The 16453-nt window shown below is 42.5% G+C and overlaps 1 protein-coding gene across 5 annotated transcripts in view; it reads right to left on the bottom strand.

Annotated features, from left to right (window-relative positions):
• Positions 1 to 5514: 5514 nt before the first annotated feature.
• The window catches only part of NHSL2 (NHS like 2), a 312686-nt gene continuing 301747 nt past the window's right edge, over positions 5515 to 16453 (bottom strand). For all 5 annotated transcript variants that reach the window (XM_070464547.1, XM_070464549.1, XM_070464546.1 and 2 more), the window contains 2 exons: positions 15768 to 15900; positions 5515 to 14940 (listed from right to left, as the gene is read on the bottom strand). In XM_070464547.1, coding sequence (XP_070320648.1) covers positions 14616 to 14940; positions 15768 to 15900 — 458 coding nt within the window. In that variant the 3' untranslated portion in view covers positions 5515 to 14615. The remainder of the gene's footprint in view (positions 14941 to 15767; positions 15901 to 16453) is intronic.

The following is a 16453-nucleotide window of genomic DNA, read 5'->3' as shown; positions in this document are numbered from 1 at the left end:
CATGTATATGTATGGCTGAGTCCCTTTGTTGTTCACCTGAAACTATCACAACATTGTTAATCACTATCAGTTCAGTTCAGTTCAGTCGCTCAGTCATGTCCAACTCTTTGCAACCCCATGAATCACAGCACGCCAGGCCTCCCTGTCCATCACCAACTCCTGGAGTTTACTCAAACTCATGTCCATCGAGTCAGTGATGCCATCCAGCCATCTCATCCTCTGTCATCCCCTTCTCCTCCTGCCCCCAATCTTTCCCAGCATCAGGGTCTTTTCCAATGAGTCAACTCTTCACATGAGGTGGCCGAAGTATTGGAGTTTCAGCTTCAGCATCAGTCCTTCCAATGAACACCCAGGACTGATCTCCTTTAGGATGGACTGGTTGGATCTCTTCACAGTCCAAGGAACTCTCAAGAGTCTTCTCCAACACAACAGTTCAAAAGCATCAATTTTTCGGCGCTCAGCTTTCTTCACAGTCCAACTCTCACATCCATACATGACCACTGGAAAAACCATAGCCTTGACTAGACGTATACGCCAACACAGGATAAAAATTAAAAAAAATAATAAAATAAGGTGGAGAGAGAAGCAAGGGAAATTGCAAAGGAGTGATCAGGTAAGTGAATGGGGAAACCAGGAGAGTGCAATGTCAGGGAGGCCAAACAAAGAAGCTTCTATTTTAGGAAGAAGCTTATTGAGAAGGCAGTGCTCAATGGTACCAAGTACTTCAAAGGTATAAGACAAAACTGAAAGCATCACTGGAAGTTTTTGACATGGAGTTCTTCAGTGTCCTCAGGCTAGCATGTGGACATGGTGGAGGGAGGAGGGTAGAACTCAGATCAGAGAGAGTTGTGAGAGGGTGACACATGAAGAACAGAGCTGGGCAGTGGTGACAATTCTTTCAAGATGTTAATTTTTTTTTCTTGTTCAATATCTGTTGGTTTCATATTTGTTGGTTTGATATTAAGCAAAACCAAAGAATAGATAACTATCCTTTGGAGAATTTGAGGTGTTATAATTTTAAAATATACAAGTAAAATGACTTCTCATTAATTGCAAATGTTCACAAAATATTATTTCACACAGCAATGCAGAGTTGAGACATTTGACTCATGAAGGATCAAAAATTAAAATTTGTTTTCATTATCAACTCTTGAAAGAAATAAATTAGTTATAAATGTAGTTAATATTAAAGATTATCCTATCCTAATTTTTTTAAGTTGAAGTATAGTTGATTTACAATATTGTACTAGTTTCAGGTGTACAGCACAGTGATTCAGATATACATACATATATACATTCTTTTTCAGATTTTTTCCATTATAGGTTATTACAAGATAATGAGTATAATTCCCTGTACTATACAGTAGGACCTTGTTGTTTATCTATTTTATATATAGTAGTGTGTTTCTGCTAATCCCAAACTCCTAATTTATCCCCTCCCCTTTTCCCTTTTGGTAACCATAAGTTTGTTTCTATGTCTTTGAGTCTGTTTCTGTTTTGTAAATAAGTTCATTTTTATCATGATGTTAATTTAAATGAAAGGAGATGAGACACAGGATGGTAGCTGAAAAGTGATGTGAGGTTCAGGAAGAGTTATGTTTAGGATGGAGAGATATGGCGGTCTCTATTCCATCCAGGAGTTAGGAGAAAGGAATCCCAGGTTACTGTATGACGTCCACATTGCCTTGTTATTTCCAGAGAGAGTGACCTCTCCACCCAAAAGTCCACACCATCTCAGATGATGGCTTTGCTTCCTATTTCACTGAGAAATTTGAAGTAGCCAGAAATGAACTTCCTCAGGCTCTTATATTCACACCAGTCCATAAAACCTGTGTTTATGCCCAAATACTCTGCTTTCTGTCCTCTTACTTTAGAAGAACTCTCTTCACTCCTTATAAAAAGCCAGCCAACCCTTCCTCCTGTGTTCAGGGTATTATTCACTCTCACCTTTTCTTTCTTTTTTAAAAAATTTCTGAGAGAATAGCATTGAAACATGTATATTATCAAGTATGAAACAGATCGCCAGCCCAGGTTGGATGCATGAGACAAGTGCTCAGGGCTGGTGCACTGGGAAGACCCAGAGGGATGGGATGGGGAGGGAGGTGGGAGGGGGGATGGGGAACACATGTAAATCCATGGTTGATTCATGTCAATGTATGGCAAAAACCACTACAATATTGTAAAGTAATTAGCCTCCAACTAATAAAAATAAATGAAAAAAAATAAAAAATTTATTGACATATGGTTGATATACAATGTAGTGTTAGTTTCAGGTGTACAGAAAAGTGATTTAGTTTTTTTATATATATATATATATGTATTACATATATATATGTATATACATATACATTCATTTCCATTATAGGTCATTACAAGACATTGAATATAGTTCTCTGTGCTATACAGTAGGTCCTTGTTGATTATCTATTTTATATATAGTACTGTGTATCTGTTAATCCCACCCTCCTAATTTATACACTCGCACCTTTCCCTTTTGGTAACTATAAGTTTGTTTTTTATGTCTATGAGTCTATTTCTGTTTTCACTGGTATCATTTTTTTAGATTCCACATATAAATGATATCATGTGATATTTGTCTTTCTCTGTATGACTGACTTAGTATCACACTCACCTTTTCAATGGCTCTGCTTCATCAACAGGGCTGTAGAATGAACTAGTCTCAGCAGTGGCCCCACTGGACTGTAAGCTCCATGAGGAATGGGGACAGTATCTGTGTTGGTCATTACTCTACCCTCAGCACCTAACGCCCTGCCAGGCAGATTGCTGTTGTTCAGTTGCTCAGTTGTATCCAAATTTTTGTGACCCCATGGACTGCAACATGCCAGGCTTCCCTGTCCTTCACTATCTCCCAGAGTTTGCTCAGACTCATGTCCATTGAATTGGTGATGCCATCTAACCATCTCATCCTCTGTCATCCCCTTCTCCTCCTGCCTTCAATCTTTCCCAGCATCAGGGTCTTTTCCAATGAGTTGGCTCTTCGCATCAGGTGGCCAAAGTATTGGAGCTTCAGCATCAGTCCTTCCAGTGAATATTCAGAGTTGATTTCCTTTAAGATTGACTGGTTTGATCTCTTTGCAGTCCAAGGGACTCTCAAGAGTCTTCTCCAGCACCACAGTTCAAAAGCATCAGTTCTTCGGCACTCAGCCAGGTAGGTAGAAGGAGCCTGTTACATTTTTGCTGACTGGATGAATAACAGAAGTGGCTGGGGGAGAACACAAAGTCTGAGCCATCTCAGGTGCTTGATAGATGCTGATACCATTTTATTCCTAGTATCTATGATGGATTGACTTATCCATTTGTATCTATGACATGCCCTCAGAGAAAGTTTGCTAATGGGCATGAATGAGGCTTGTGAAACACCAAAGGCCAATTAAGGCTACTGGCATGTATCCTGAAATGGTGACTATAATTTAAGAAAGCTATATACCTCATCAAATGAACTGTAATCTGTATGAGGTAACATAAAATGAGAATTTGTGTGTTTTTTTAAGAGATTTATTTGGCTGTGAGGGGGTCTTCATTGTTGTGTGCAGACTTTCTCTATTTGTGGGAGCAGAGTCTACTCTCTAGTGCTCAGGCTTCTCATTGCGGTGACTTCTCTTGTTGTGGAGCATGGGCTCTAGAGCGTGGGCTCAGTAGTTGTGGTACAGGGGCTTAGTTGCTCCATGGCATGTGGGATCTTCCTGGACCAGGGATCAAACCTGTGTCCCCTGCATTGGCAGGTGGATTCTTAACCACTGGACCACCAGGGAAGTCCCAGAATTTGTAAGTGTTTAACCTGCACTATGCTTGGGAGAAAGACACCTGTGATGGACACAGAACTGTGTTGGCCAGATCTCCCTTCAAGGGCAGATGTTGCTCCAGCTGCTGGGAGTGCTGTCAGCCAAGAACTTTCTTTAGCTGTCCCCCGCCTTTGGGGACTGCCTCTGCTGGAGAGAGTCACGTCACCCAAGGTCAGGCCCTTGGTGGGATGGCCCATAGCCAGGGACTGACTGAAGCAGGGTTGTGAAAGCCTGCTTTTGGCTTGTGCAGGACAACTCTGATGGGTCATATTAGTGCCAGAGCTCTCTGTAGAGTCAGCCAAGGCTATCTGGCGCCTGCATTGCTGCTCTTTTCTCCTTCAGCCTAAGCCTGTTTCCTTCCCTTCTCTCGCACAGATGTCTCCTTGGACATTTCCTAATAAACATCCCACACACCAAACTCTATCTCTGAGTCTGCTTCCCAGGGAACCCAACCACAACAAGGGGTCACAGACTCAAATGCCTTCAGGAGTCTGGCAGGTGATATAAATGAATGAAGCTAATTAATTGGACTTCATATAACAGGGAGTGGTGGGGAACTGGGTAAAGTGAAGACTTTGTGTCTTATCTACATTTTGAAAAATTAAAAATCAACATTAAGTACTCTGGGCAATGTATAAGAACTCAGTTCAGTCTGTGGGCTTCCTGTTGACCTGAATGACCTGTGCTTTAAAGGTATGCTCTCTCTTTGGTTAAATATACTGGTATATTTAAAGTATTTAAAGGCAAAGTATCTCTTTGCCTTTAACATGTACTTTGTGACTTTGGTCAATGTGGATCAATCCCTCAAAGCTTCCCCAGCTCATGGTGGGGGGTAAAAGGTGGCCCAGATCCTGCTGGGATCAACACTAGCTGGAACCACAGGGTCTCATTGAGGTACTGCATGCCATGAGGCCCACATTGAGTCAACCTCCTTCTCAGACCTTGGTCTTAAGTCTTGATACCTGCTATTGTCTGAGAGTAGCCCTGGCCCTTCTCCCTTCCCCTGTAAACTTTCTAGGTTGTTTCCAGCTCTGTGGTGTCTTTTTGGAATATCAGTCCAGTGGTATCAGGGGAGGTGAGCTAGCATGGGGACTGGGAAGACAAGAAGGCTGGTTGCAAGGGCCTCACCCTTAGAGGCCTGGGCCAGTTGGGACCAGAGAACAAAGTCTTGAATGGGACTAGACCCATGAATATAGCTGTCACCACCAGTATGGTGGGACCATTCCCTTCTTGAGGGAGGAGGTGATCTGAGCCATATCTGGTCTGCGTTTTTTCTCCCAGTCCTGACTCACTCTGGTCTGCCCTGCCGGGTGGCTTCATTGAGCCAAAGAACAAAGAGGGAGTGCATGCCCTGAGCACAGTTGCTATGGCAACCTCCTCCCCTCAGGAGCCTGGTGACTGCTGCCCACTTCACCAGAGCTGTGTCTGTCTGAGACCCCTTGTTGCTTCCAGGAGCAGTTGAATGAGAATTCCTGAGACAAAGTCCTCAAGCATGGATTCCCTGCCCATATAACGTAGATTCACAGATGGATGGGTTATGTTTCTGTAAGACACTGTCCTGCATATCTGTTTTGGGCTCTCGGGGGTTTGTGAGAATCAAAGCTCATGTTTGTGGGACCCATACTTGTGTTGTTGGGAAAAGGTACTCACAAACTAGTATCTGGATAAATGAATAATTGCTACCATAAGAACCAGAGGATGAAACAGAAAATGATTTTAACAGAAAAAGTTTATTTTAAGAAGACACAAACAGCTCTAGCTATATAAAGAATACAGTTCAATTGCTGGTAGCAAGCCAATAAGGAATGTTTTTTTTTTTTTTTTTAAGGAAAAAAGAAAAAGAAAGACAAACAAGACCCTTTGTAATATCACCCCACAGAGGGCTCCCTTCCATTCTGTGTTATAATTCCAAAAAGACTGGAATGACACTCTTCTCCTAGTTTATGTTGCTTCTTGAAATTTCATCCAGGGATACATTCTCATCACTGGGGGAACTGCCTCATCACTGTCTTTCAGTTTAGGATATTGGTCTGCAAGTTCCTATCTCCCTTATGTTTCTAGAGCGCATCACACCCACTCAGTAAGCACTGAATGGTAAGCACTAACTTAACAAAAGTCCTCCTGACTGCAGAGTACGACTAGTCAATCCTCCTTCCTCATTTTGCTTTTGGCAAGTGTGCTACTTTTGCTGCTTTAGAGTCCAAGGTACAAGCCTGGTTCCCTCAAGGCTGGAAATCCTAATCAAAAGGCAGAAAGGAACTGTTTCATGAATGCTTTTAAATACGGAAATCCTAAAGTTACTGGTGTCTCTGATCTTTTAAAAATGTAGATTTCAGTAAGTGGGTAAATCCCTGGGCTCAAATGACAGAAAGCAAACTAAAGTTCCCCAGAAACAAAGTTCTTAGATTTAAAAAATCCTGCAGCCTGAGAGATACGTCTAAGTGACAGAATTCACACAGGATTAAAGTCCTAGCTCTCTTTATGTTGGCCTGTCCAAAACTGCCCCAGAGGAGTATCTTCAAATGGCTTCCTGGGAGAAGTGAGCATAAGCCAATGGAAAGAAGGTTTCAAAAGACAAGAAAAGGGAAATGTCTCAGAAGCCCCCACTATCCCCTACTCCTTGACCAGCCCCATCAGACCTGGAACTGGACCAGAGAACTGATTAGAGAACTGAACAGTGTGTGTGTGTGTGCATGTAAGATACACCAGCAAATGGGACCATCACAGTCCAGGTGGAGAAACCATGTTCTCACACACAGGCACATAACTTGTTATTCACTCGTATCCTCCAATATGTATACGAGCAAATGTGAAAACGTGAAACTGAGCTTTACACTCCCAAGCAGCATGAGAGGTAGAGACAGGAGTGAGATGAAGAGACATGTGGAGGAGCTTTAAGGAATCCTTTTAGAGGTTCAGAAAACAGGAGGTGGCAGTGTGCTGAATGCCTGCTGGCTGTGGTGCTGCATGGGGCATCCCAAGGAGCCTATTCCTGGGACTGGGGGTCGGGGATGCAGGTGGTTTAGGCAGGGGAAAACTGTGGACATAGAACATCTTCCATACTTCACTGGTTTCATTGCTCGGGCTGAGTCTAGAACAAGTCCAAATCACATTAAAATGGGCACATGGACATTTCAGATTTTAAAACCAGCCGTTGGAACCAAGAGAGCTGGCAATTTTCCTAGGAAACTGTAGATTGAACTGGAATCTCATGGCCTGGGCCACCAGACTTTCCAGAGATGGCCCTGAACACGTGATGGAAGTATTGGGCAGAGTGGGACTGATGACCCGGGCCAGGGGTCCCCGACCATAGTTTGGAATGAACGAAATAAGAAAACTCAAAAAACCATTCTTTCCTGCCAGCTTAACCCACACTTGAGAAAGCAGAGGCACATTAGATAACCAGTACAGGAGATCTGGAGAAAAGAATGAGGGTTCTACCCTGAGGTAGTCAGAGACAGGGACAGAGACAGAGACAGATTGAGAGAGTCTATGAAGGGCATCTGTCACAGAGTACTGGTTGGCATGTGCAACGCCTTTCTACCCACCTCTGTGCAGGTGAGTCTGACATTGCAGTAAATGGAAGGGCAGTGTGCACATCACCCAGCACACAACCCAGTCATCATGTGGGTCAAAGAAATGCCCAACCCAGGGGTCAGGAAACTATGACAGGCAGGCCAATTTCAGTCTGCAGCTTAGTATAACCCAAGAGAATGGTATTTACATTTTTAAAGTGTTGTAAAGCAAGCAAACAAACAGTAACAAAGAAGAAGACTATGCTACAGAGACCATCTGTTCCTCGCCCACAGAGTTCCTTGCCCACAAAGCCTGAAAGAGTTACTATCTGAAACTTTATAGTAACAATTTGTCAAACCTTGGTCTAGATGAAGAGGAAAATCCCACCAATCTCTGAGTATTCCTGAAAAGGGAAACCAGAGCAGGTTCAGGAGAAGGACTGGGACAATGGGATAACTGAAAACACCACTACTTCTGACGAGTACTGCCTGCAATCCACTAAACCACACCAGTGAGGTACACATGAACTTTGGAAGGAAGCCTGATAACAGCTAAAGAGAGAGTCATAATAAGGAACATTAGGCAAAGCATGTTCTGGAAAACAGCATGCAGAGCTCAGTACTGATGAGAAAATGTGGTTATTGTTTGATAAAATTGAGATAGAGCTTGAGCCCAGGGATTGATAAAATATCAAGAAGTTTCTAAAACATAACTAAGTATCTCATGAATATCTAACAGTCTGAAACTACCTTGTAGTTTAATAAAGGAAGAATAAAGTAGATTCTAGGAAAGCCTATATTGGTTTGCCCTACTTTAAATAAATACCAGTTACAAAAATTCACACTGAGAAAGAAAACAGAGGCATTAGGGATATGGACAAGAGCATTTTTCATTTTTCAAAAGAAGTCACCAGAAGATGCCCTTCTGTAAGAAGCTTCTCTCCTAAAACATGGAATTTGATCTATAAAAATTCAGTTTTTCAAATAACTCTTAGAGAAAACATCCACTGTAAAGAGTAGGGCACATATATTTAATCTGGAGGGAAATGAATGTTTCTATACTGAAAATAAGGTTTGTCTTTGGATTCATGAACTAAAGAACTCTTGAACATTTTCCCTAAAGCACATATATTATTCACTGACATACCTGGGAAATTCATGTATCATAATAGTAGAAGCCAGCTGTGGGTCTTCCATAAATGCAGTGATTTGGATGAAAAAACACTGGGCCCAGAGGCAGGAGAACTGGGATTGAGGCTGGGCCCTGCCACTGCATGACCTTGCGTAAGTTATTTAACTTTCTGGGACTCAGTTTCCTCATCTGTAAGAGGAGAGGTTGGTCCCTTTCAGCACTAACATTCCATGACTACAGATAAATATAGAAATAAGATCAATACAACAATCTAGAAATAAGAGATAATCCCCAAAGTAAGCTCTGGAGTCAGTAGAAAAAAGTAGCAATGAAATATAATAAAAAGAATAAAATTTTAACTACTAGCCAGAGTAAATATATCTCATTTAAAAATTAATGAAAAGATTTGTAATTTACAATTGATTAGGAGAGGTAAGAACATACATGTTGCTATTTCTTCACCATCATACATATGGAGGAGGAGATGAGTGCCCGGTGACTTGTACAATGGGCACAATGCTGCGTTTGCATGCAGAACATTTTGTAAAATTGGACATTAAAAAGAGCTCAACACCACATAAGGAATAAAGAAAGAGTAGTTAACTAGTTGCTGCAGTTCAGAATTTTTTGCAGATTTGTTGATATCAAATTCCACAAATATGCAAAGTCTTAAAAATCAAATCTACTTCTATAAGAACCTCCCTAGAGAATAGCCACCACAGGGAAGATAGACATTTAAGGGTCGGCAGTACCAAACAAATGTAACACATTTTCTTTTCCCTATTTGTGGATTAAAAAATTGTTTTTAAACCAAAAACAGGCCAGATGTGCTGGCTAAGTCAAATCAAAAGTTTCTGCAGGTTGAGCAAGTAGTTGATTCAGTATGATAATTAATTAACACCAAATAAACATATTATCTGACGAACATGATAACATAAGTCACATGGCCGGAGATTGATCATGTAATGTAATGACAGCAGAAAAGATAGGAAAGGCTTAGAATCATTTGGAGTCGTGGCTATAGTGACTCAGGAGCTTGAAGAAGTAACATCACTAGAACACACACACACACACACACACACACACACACACAGACACACACTATTCGGATACTGCTGCTGCTGGTCCTGGGACCATGCTTTGAGAACCACTGGCCTAGATTTTGGGCTTTACTGAACAGAAGTAGATATACATTTCACATAACTCATTACTTATGCAAAATTTTTTGCTAAACTTATTAAAAGTGCCTCAAATGTGTGCCTATGACCATTTCCTACTGTATTCCTCTACAAAATGTTTCAGATTATTAAAAAAATTATTTCGTATCCTTGTTAAAATCCTTATCATTTTTGCCGCCCTTTCACAAAGTTAGCTCTTTGCATCTCTTTCTCACTCTCTCATCATTTTAAATCCGTAATAGTTTAGTCACTTATAGCTGAAATACACACAAAGGCTTTGGAGGGACCGTACTCTGGAATAGATCTGGTCTCATTCTCACACCAAGAGAAAGTGGTAGCACAAAACACAGATAAGGGTTGGGGTCGAGGCTGCGTGCAGTAAAGTTGCACCTTGAGGAAGTTTAATAATCACTACTGATACCAGATGGCTGACACTGATCTGGCACTTATTGGATAGTTTCACCTTTCATAAACAAGACACATTTTCACAAACTCTTTAAATCCTTATGTTTTTAAAGTAGTAATAATTGCATTTGTGTAAAAATGTTAAGGTACAGTAAGAATTATCTAGGCCTTCTCAGTGTCTTGAGTAGCCATTTCTGAGACTCCCTTGGTAGAAACTATACTGAACAGCACTGAGAATGAGGAGAATTTAATTGACCATCAGCAATTTACTCAGATAGTTCCAGGAGATTAAGGTGTATTTTCTATATTGAGGAATTAGTTGTCGGTGAATTTGACCTTTCCATGGTGAAAAATATACTTCTGTAACTGATAGATGCCTAAAATTCTACAAGTAGAACATCATTCCTTTGGCTTAAGGCTTTTTCCCTGTTAAAATGCAAATGACCTCCCAAAGAGGTTTCAATAAGCCTTATAATCTCAAAGTAAAGGAATTTATTCCTTTCCTGAGAGCATGCTTTCCTTAGCAAGGAGAAGGACAAACGGGGAGGCATTCAGGAGAGTTGGTACCAAGAAGCAAGGTCTGGGGGGAATGGAGCAGAAAGAGAAGACAGAGGATGCCAATGACAGACCTCCAACTCATTCACTATTTTGCTGAAGGGCTGTCCCTGTCAGTATTCCTACTGAAATGAGTGCTAACTTGCCACTTGGAGCAGGTTACTGAGAAATCAGCCATGTTTTCTGATAATACTGAAGAGTCTTTGATGTATAGGCATACAAAAGTTTAGAACCATGGAAAAATTGATGGCAATGAAACATTTGGTGCAACAACAGATGGGGAGTTACCCTCCCCCCCTCAAATCAGAAGAAACGGACATGTCGGTAGGAAGAAGTTACATTGATATTACTTTACAGAGTGCAAATTGCAAGGCCGGAACAGATGGGGAGTTACCCTCCCCCCCTCAAATCAGAAGAAACGGACATGTCCGTAGGAAGAAGTTACATTGATATTACTTTACAGAGTGCAAATTGCAAGGCCGGGATTAGGGTAAGGCACTTACATGGCCCTGAGAGTGGGTGCCTCCTTAAATTTTGCACCCCAGGTGCCTCACTCACCCCACTCTAGCCCTGGCCCTGGCAAATCATATTAAAGTGAAGGCTGGCCATTGTGTTACATACTTGGTGATAATTGAAGGCTGTACTGGAGGAACAGAGCACTGACTATGAACTTGTCTTTTTAGGGAATAGTTTGTTGATGAGGAAGAGAGCAGGTGCATGGACAGATCTGCTCAAACTGATGGGTCTTGTGGGATCACAATCTGACCTGTGTCACTGGAGAATTAAAATGGGTGTCTAGTGACACTCCTGTTATAAGAGCCTTGTAGACTCTAGCCTGTCTTTGTACATTCAAGGTAATGTTTCCAGATCAACTGGTTGATTTGTGGTCAGTAAGCTAGCATGAGCTTTTTTGCTTCCTATGATCTTGCCTCTTTAAAGGGTGAGCTGTTGGCTAGGGATGCAGTTCACAGGAATATGTACTGAGGGACAAGTTGGGGCCAGGTGGGAGGCCCAGGTGAGAGACTGAGGCAGGCAAAGGACAAGAGACAGCAGCAAAGATTCCCGTTGTGCTGAGAATGACTTGTTTTCCACCCTCAACCTTTGAACCACAAACACATAATGAATACCCACCAAGGGCAAAGTGCTCTTAGCTATCGATTAACCTCCTCCCCTGGGGATGACTACCTCTACCCCCGACTAGACAGAAGTCAGTCCAGCAGAGAATCCTGCTGCTATTAGTTGGAATTAGAGGAAACAAAGGGACAGAAACAACTTGAATAGGAAGTTGATTTCCTGGGGCTAACTTCATTTCATCTGAATCCCTTCTGTATTCCACCTTCAAAAATTATTATTTTTATTCACACTAGTAATAGTGGCAACAGTGGGTTTTCTGAAAGCCCTACTCGAAGGGGCTTTCTGCCTCTCTTCTCTAGTCTTGGCAGAGTAGGTGCAGAGGGCAGCAAACACTGCGGCTTCTGCCTGGATGGGAGACAGAGTTGGTGTTATGATAAACAAGGGGAAGCAAAACGTTGAGTGCTAGGACTAGGAGAGCTGTCTGGTATGATGTTCATCAAAGACTGACAGAAATTCTATAGTTTGCTTGGTTGTTTAGGACTAGGTCCACCTGTTGCAATATTAAATGATTATTACCAGTCCTCAATGTTACCTCTGACCACACCATCTCTGCCCCGAATCCTTTTCTGCTAATGGGAACAACACTGGGTATTGGAGGGCCATAGTAAATATGTATAAGACTTTCTAAAAATTGCAGGCATGCAGAATATTGCAGAGGAAAGCAAGACAGGGTAATTGAAAAATGTCAAGATATCTGGGTATTCAGCTTTAGAATCTTTGGGGAAAACCACCAGAGGCAGCAAAATGAGGGGAGAGACAAAAGCAGCAAACAAGAAGCTTCCAAAAAAGTCAGCAGAAGTAACAAGTCCTATACGATGTGAGTCTCATACTCTGTTTTATAGCTCATAATAGTTCAAGAGTAGAGGGCCCAGCCAGTCTTTCACTTTTGTTAGGCAAAAGAACAAACACTCCATTTCCCCACAAAGGAAAATGTTTCTGTCCTTTGAAATTCTGAGTCGAGGGCAGACAAGTGTGGTATTTGTATATAAATTAAGACTAGGAATGAATCTTATTTTACTTAAGGCAAAACCTCTGAAATCTGGTCAGGGCCTTTGAACCAACTAGTTGGAATGCTTTCAAAAGCAACTGAGCTTTTGGTAACTGTCTATTATTTGAAGTAGCTTCTGTCTAAATCAGGGGGAGGTGCTAATGGTAAGGGAGTGGATGGGCCTGGTCTGTACTCAGAAGTCTAGAATTCCAAACCGTACCAACCAAGGGCCCAGGCCTAGGCCTTCTCTGTGAGAGGCCCAAGTCCCCTCAGCACTTAGTGTGGTTTTCCAGCTGCTCTGTCTGCTGTGTGGGCAGCTGGGCTAAAGGGTTTGCTTCTTATTGAGACCCATCAAAATAAAGATCTGCTTGTCTCCGGGGGGACGTCTCCACATCCTCCAAGAGGTTGACCAATGAATCTGTTGGGTGGGGGGTGAAGGAGGAAGAGGTCAGGATACCCTCTTTGTGAATTTCATTTGACTTTCTTTTTTCCCTCTTGGGAATGGCGGACAATTAATTTTCCATTATTGGTCAGCCAGTTTCTTGGTTCAAAGCTGTCTGTTTTCCCTCTCAACCTCTCAGAAACCAGACATATGAAAATCAAATGAATCACGGCTCTTACTTTGCTTAGAAAATTGAACTGACAAGAATAGTTAGTGTCTATAAGCTTTGGTAGGGGGTGAGGGGAAGGGGTCACAATGATTGTTGTGGTGCTCTGTCAACATCCCATTTAACAAAGTTCTTACTTTCTCCCCTAGCATGGTTAATTGAAAACTGGTCAAACAGCAGAACCTAAATGGCAAAAAGTAGCCCTTTTTTGGGGGGTTATGGACCACAGTAACTTGCAAGGCCGCCTTTCAGATTTTCGATCTATCCTTTTAGTGTGTATGTTCTCGGCTTGGGAAGAGAGGAAAATTTCCTTCAGACAAAATAAAACCAACTACAAACCACAATCTGAACTGAATGGTGGTGAAGATGCTCTGAAGGTGCTCTTCCTTCAGCTAATGACTTCCTGTAATGAATGCTATATGCAAATGAAACCAGAGTTCTTCAAATGCAGCATGAGCTGGGCACAGACACTAGCTATCGTTGGTGGCAGACACTTGAAGGATCTCAAGCACATGTGTGAGTTACCTTGGGTAGATGTGAGTGAACAGATGGCTGCTTTGTTTGTTGACTGAGCTTGGTTCATCCAAAGCAACCCCGTTCTGATCTTTTCTAGCAGAGGAGTGAGGAGGGGGAGGTTTACATGTTTACTGAAATTCATCACCCTGATCTCCGTGTAGACAATCAAACTGAAAAAGGCATGAAGTTCAGGACAGAGTCACATTCATATTTTGCACTACAAAAGCCATCCAATCAACCCCATGCCGAAATAAGTGCACACCTGCAAACCTCTCATGGGAGAGAGTTATACTGTGGTTGAAGAGGCATTAGAGTCCTTCTGTTTCTCCACACAAGGTCATCAGGGCCTTGATGGGAAAGGGAATAATCAGCGTTGGCACCCTATATCCCCTGGGTTTGGCAGCCCTCAAACTGCTCTCTCACTGCACCCCTCAGTGACAGGAGCCAGGGATGGAGCAGTCTGGTGATTGGTTGAAAAGATGGCACATGTGCCCTTGCATCTGAGAATTTCTTCTAAGTGCATACCACTGGGGGAAATAAGGAGAAAAGTGGTACTCAGTAATGGCAAGATTTTAAGTATGAAAATGTAAAATGTCTGAAGATGATTAAAGTGCCTGATAAATTTAGTTCTAGATGTGGCCTCTCTCCTGCTGTCCAGAGTGTAAGTTAATGTCAAAGAAATGCAGGCTTTTTTGTTATGTTCTTTTTCAAAACCTTCTTTTCCTCTTCCCCCTTCTCTACTCGAGTTTAGTAACTAAACCTTGCTTGCTGAACCCAGGGCTTAGGTACTGGGGTTATCAGGGGTTTTGTAGTCTTTTGAAAATTGTGCAATAATTCGCCGAGCCAGTGGGTTAGTGGTCTTCAGCAGTTCGGCTGCTGAGGGGCGGGACCTTGGAGTTGCCTTGCTTCCCTTCTTCTGTAGCAAGGCCTTGAAATCATCATTTCTGCCAGCATCTAGGTTGGTGCTGCCGCTTGACCCTGCAGAGGCAGCCAACTCACTGACCGGAGACTCAGGTGGGTTCCTTACTGGTGAGTGGGAGCTTGGTCTGCTGCTGCCAGCAAAGGTCTCACCAGGTTCCTTCCAGCCAAGCAGCTTTCTTTTGGACCTAAATAAGAAAGTGTGCTTTCAGTGAAGTCATGTGCAAACATTTCCTACTGCTTCATATAGTGTCATGAGTGTCAGTGATATGACCTGGGAACTTCCATGCAACAGCTTTGTGAGCAGTTGTACCTACCAGCTTTCTCTTTCTCTGCTAAGTCCTCAGAGTTCCTCCTGTCCCTATACTCCTTTCAGTGTCCACGTATGGAGTCACTGGGCCTGTGCCTGCAGGCTCAGTCCTGCCCAGGTTCTGGGACCAAGGAAGAATTTAAGGAGTCAAGGCTAGTAGCTCAGTGACTCTGAATCAAGACAGCCTGGGAGCTGATCCTGTTCTGAACTTGTGCTCCAACTCCAGTAACTGGGCTCTTTCCAGTTTCTTCACTATTGAATCCCTGCCTTGTGCCCCGGCCCAATAACTGGATCCCCGTGTGGTCATCCTTTGGCTAAGTTCCTACTTTGATGCTCAGCCTGGTGTCCCACTTTACTTTTTGATGAGTTTTTTTTTTTTTGGTACAGGAATTCTGTGAAGGGTTAAACGTCTCTGACTGTAGGCAGAGCTGTGAGAGAGCAGATGGAGCCACAATAGGCCATGTGGTTGCTAAGAGACGAGGGGCCTCTCACTCCGCACCTGGTCCTCCCTTCCCTGCCTGCCCCTCCTCCACTTCACCCGAAGATGTCAGTGAATCAGAGATGTGAGGCCCTGGTCTGTGTTCACATACGTGGACATCTGAACTTAGTCTCCAGTTTCCACTCTAATGCTTAGAGGTAGCAGTTTTTCTTCTGGTATAAGGAGAGAAGGCAATTATAATGGGAATTAAAGAAATTGGTCCAGACCTGTGGATCACAGTAAATAAATCTTCAGTTGTACGTGAAGCCACAAACACATCATCATCATCTTCTGCAATCCATTCTGCTGTTTTATCACTGATTACACTTTTTTCTTCGGTGCTTGGTTCTATCAAACTCCCTAGGCATAAAAACCAGAAAGAATTACTTTGACCACAATCATTAGGACAAAGCACATTCTCAGATGTATTTCACCTGATGTTCAGAGCAACTCTGGGAGGGCAGCAGGGCAGAGACTTGCTGTTTCCATTCTGCAGAGAACAAGATGTTCCAAAGGTTAGTGATTTGGCCTGTGCAATGTGGAGGGAGTGATAAACACCAGCCTGGGTCCCTGTTTTCTCGTGCCTTTTCCATTACAACAATGCTCAGGTTGCCTGAGCATTCTCTTGTTTTAAATGTATCATTTTTAAAACTCAAGGAGCTGAGAACAATCTAAAGCAATGACTCAACCAGTGGGTGGAAGTGGGACCTATCTGAATCTCAGAGGGAGCCTGTGGAGTTTGAGGAAGCAGATTCTAAAATTACTTGTGGCTTTGATTTGTTTGCTTGTTTTAGTTACAATGATTTAACTTATGTTGAAAATCCAATTCAGTTTAAGGAAGGCCATAAGATTTTGATGTTTGTGTTAAGGGTTTCAAAAAAGATGAGAAGCACAGACGAACCTGGAGGACATT

The sequence above is a fragment of the Odocoileus virginianus genome, unplaced genomic scaffold (assembly GCF_023699985.2).
Source record: "Odocoileus virginianus isolate 20LAN1187 ecotype Illinois unplaced genomic scaffold, Ovbor_1.2 Unplaced_Contig_28, whole genome shotgun sequence".
Classification (NCBI taxonomy): domain Eukaryota; kingdom Metazoa; phylum Chordata; class Mammalia; order Artiodactyla; family Cervidae; genus Odocoileus; species Odocoileus virginianus.
This window is presented reverse-complemented; position numbering and strand designations above follow the sequence as displayed.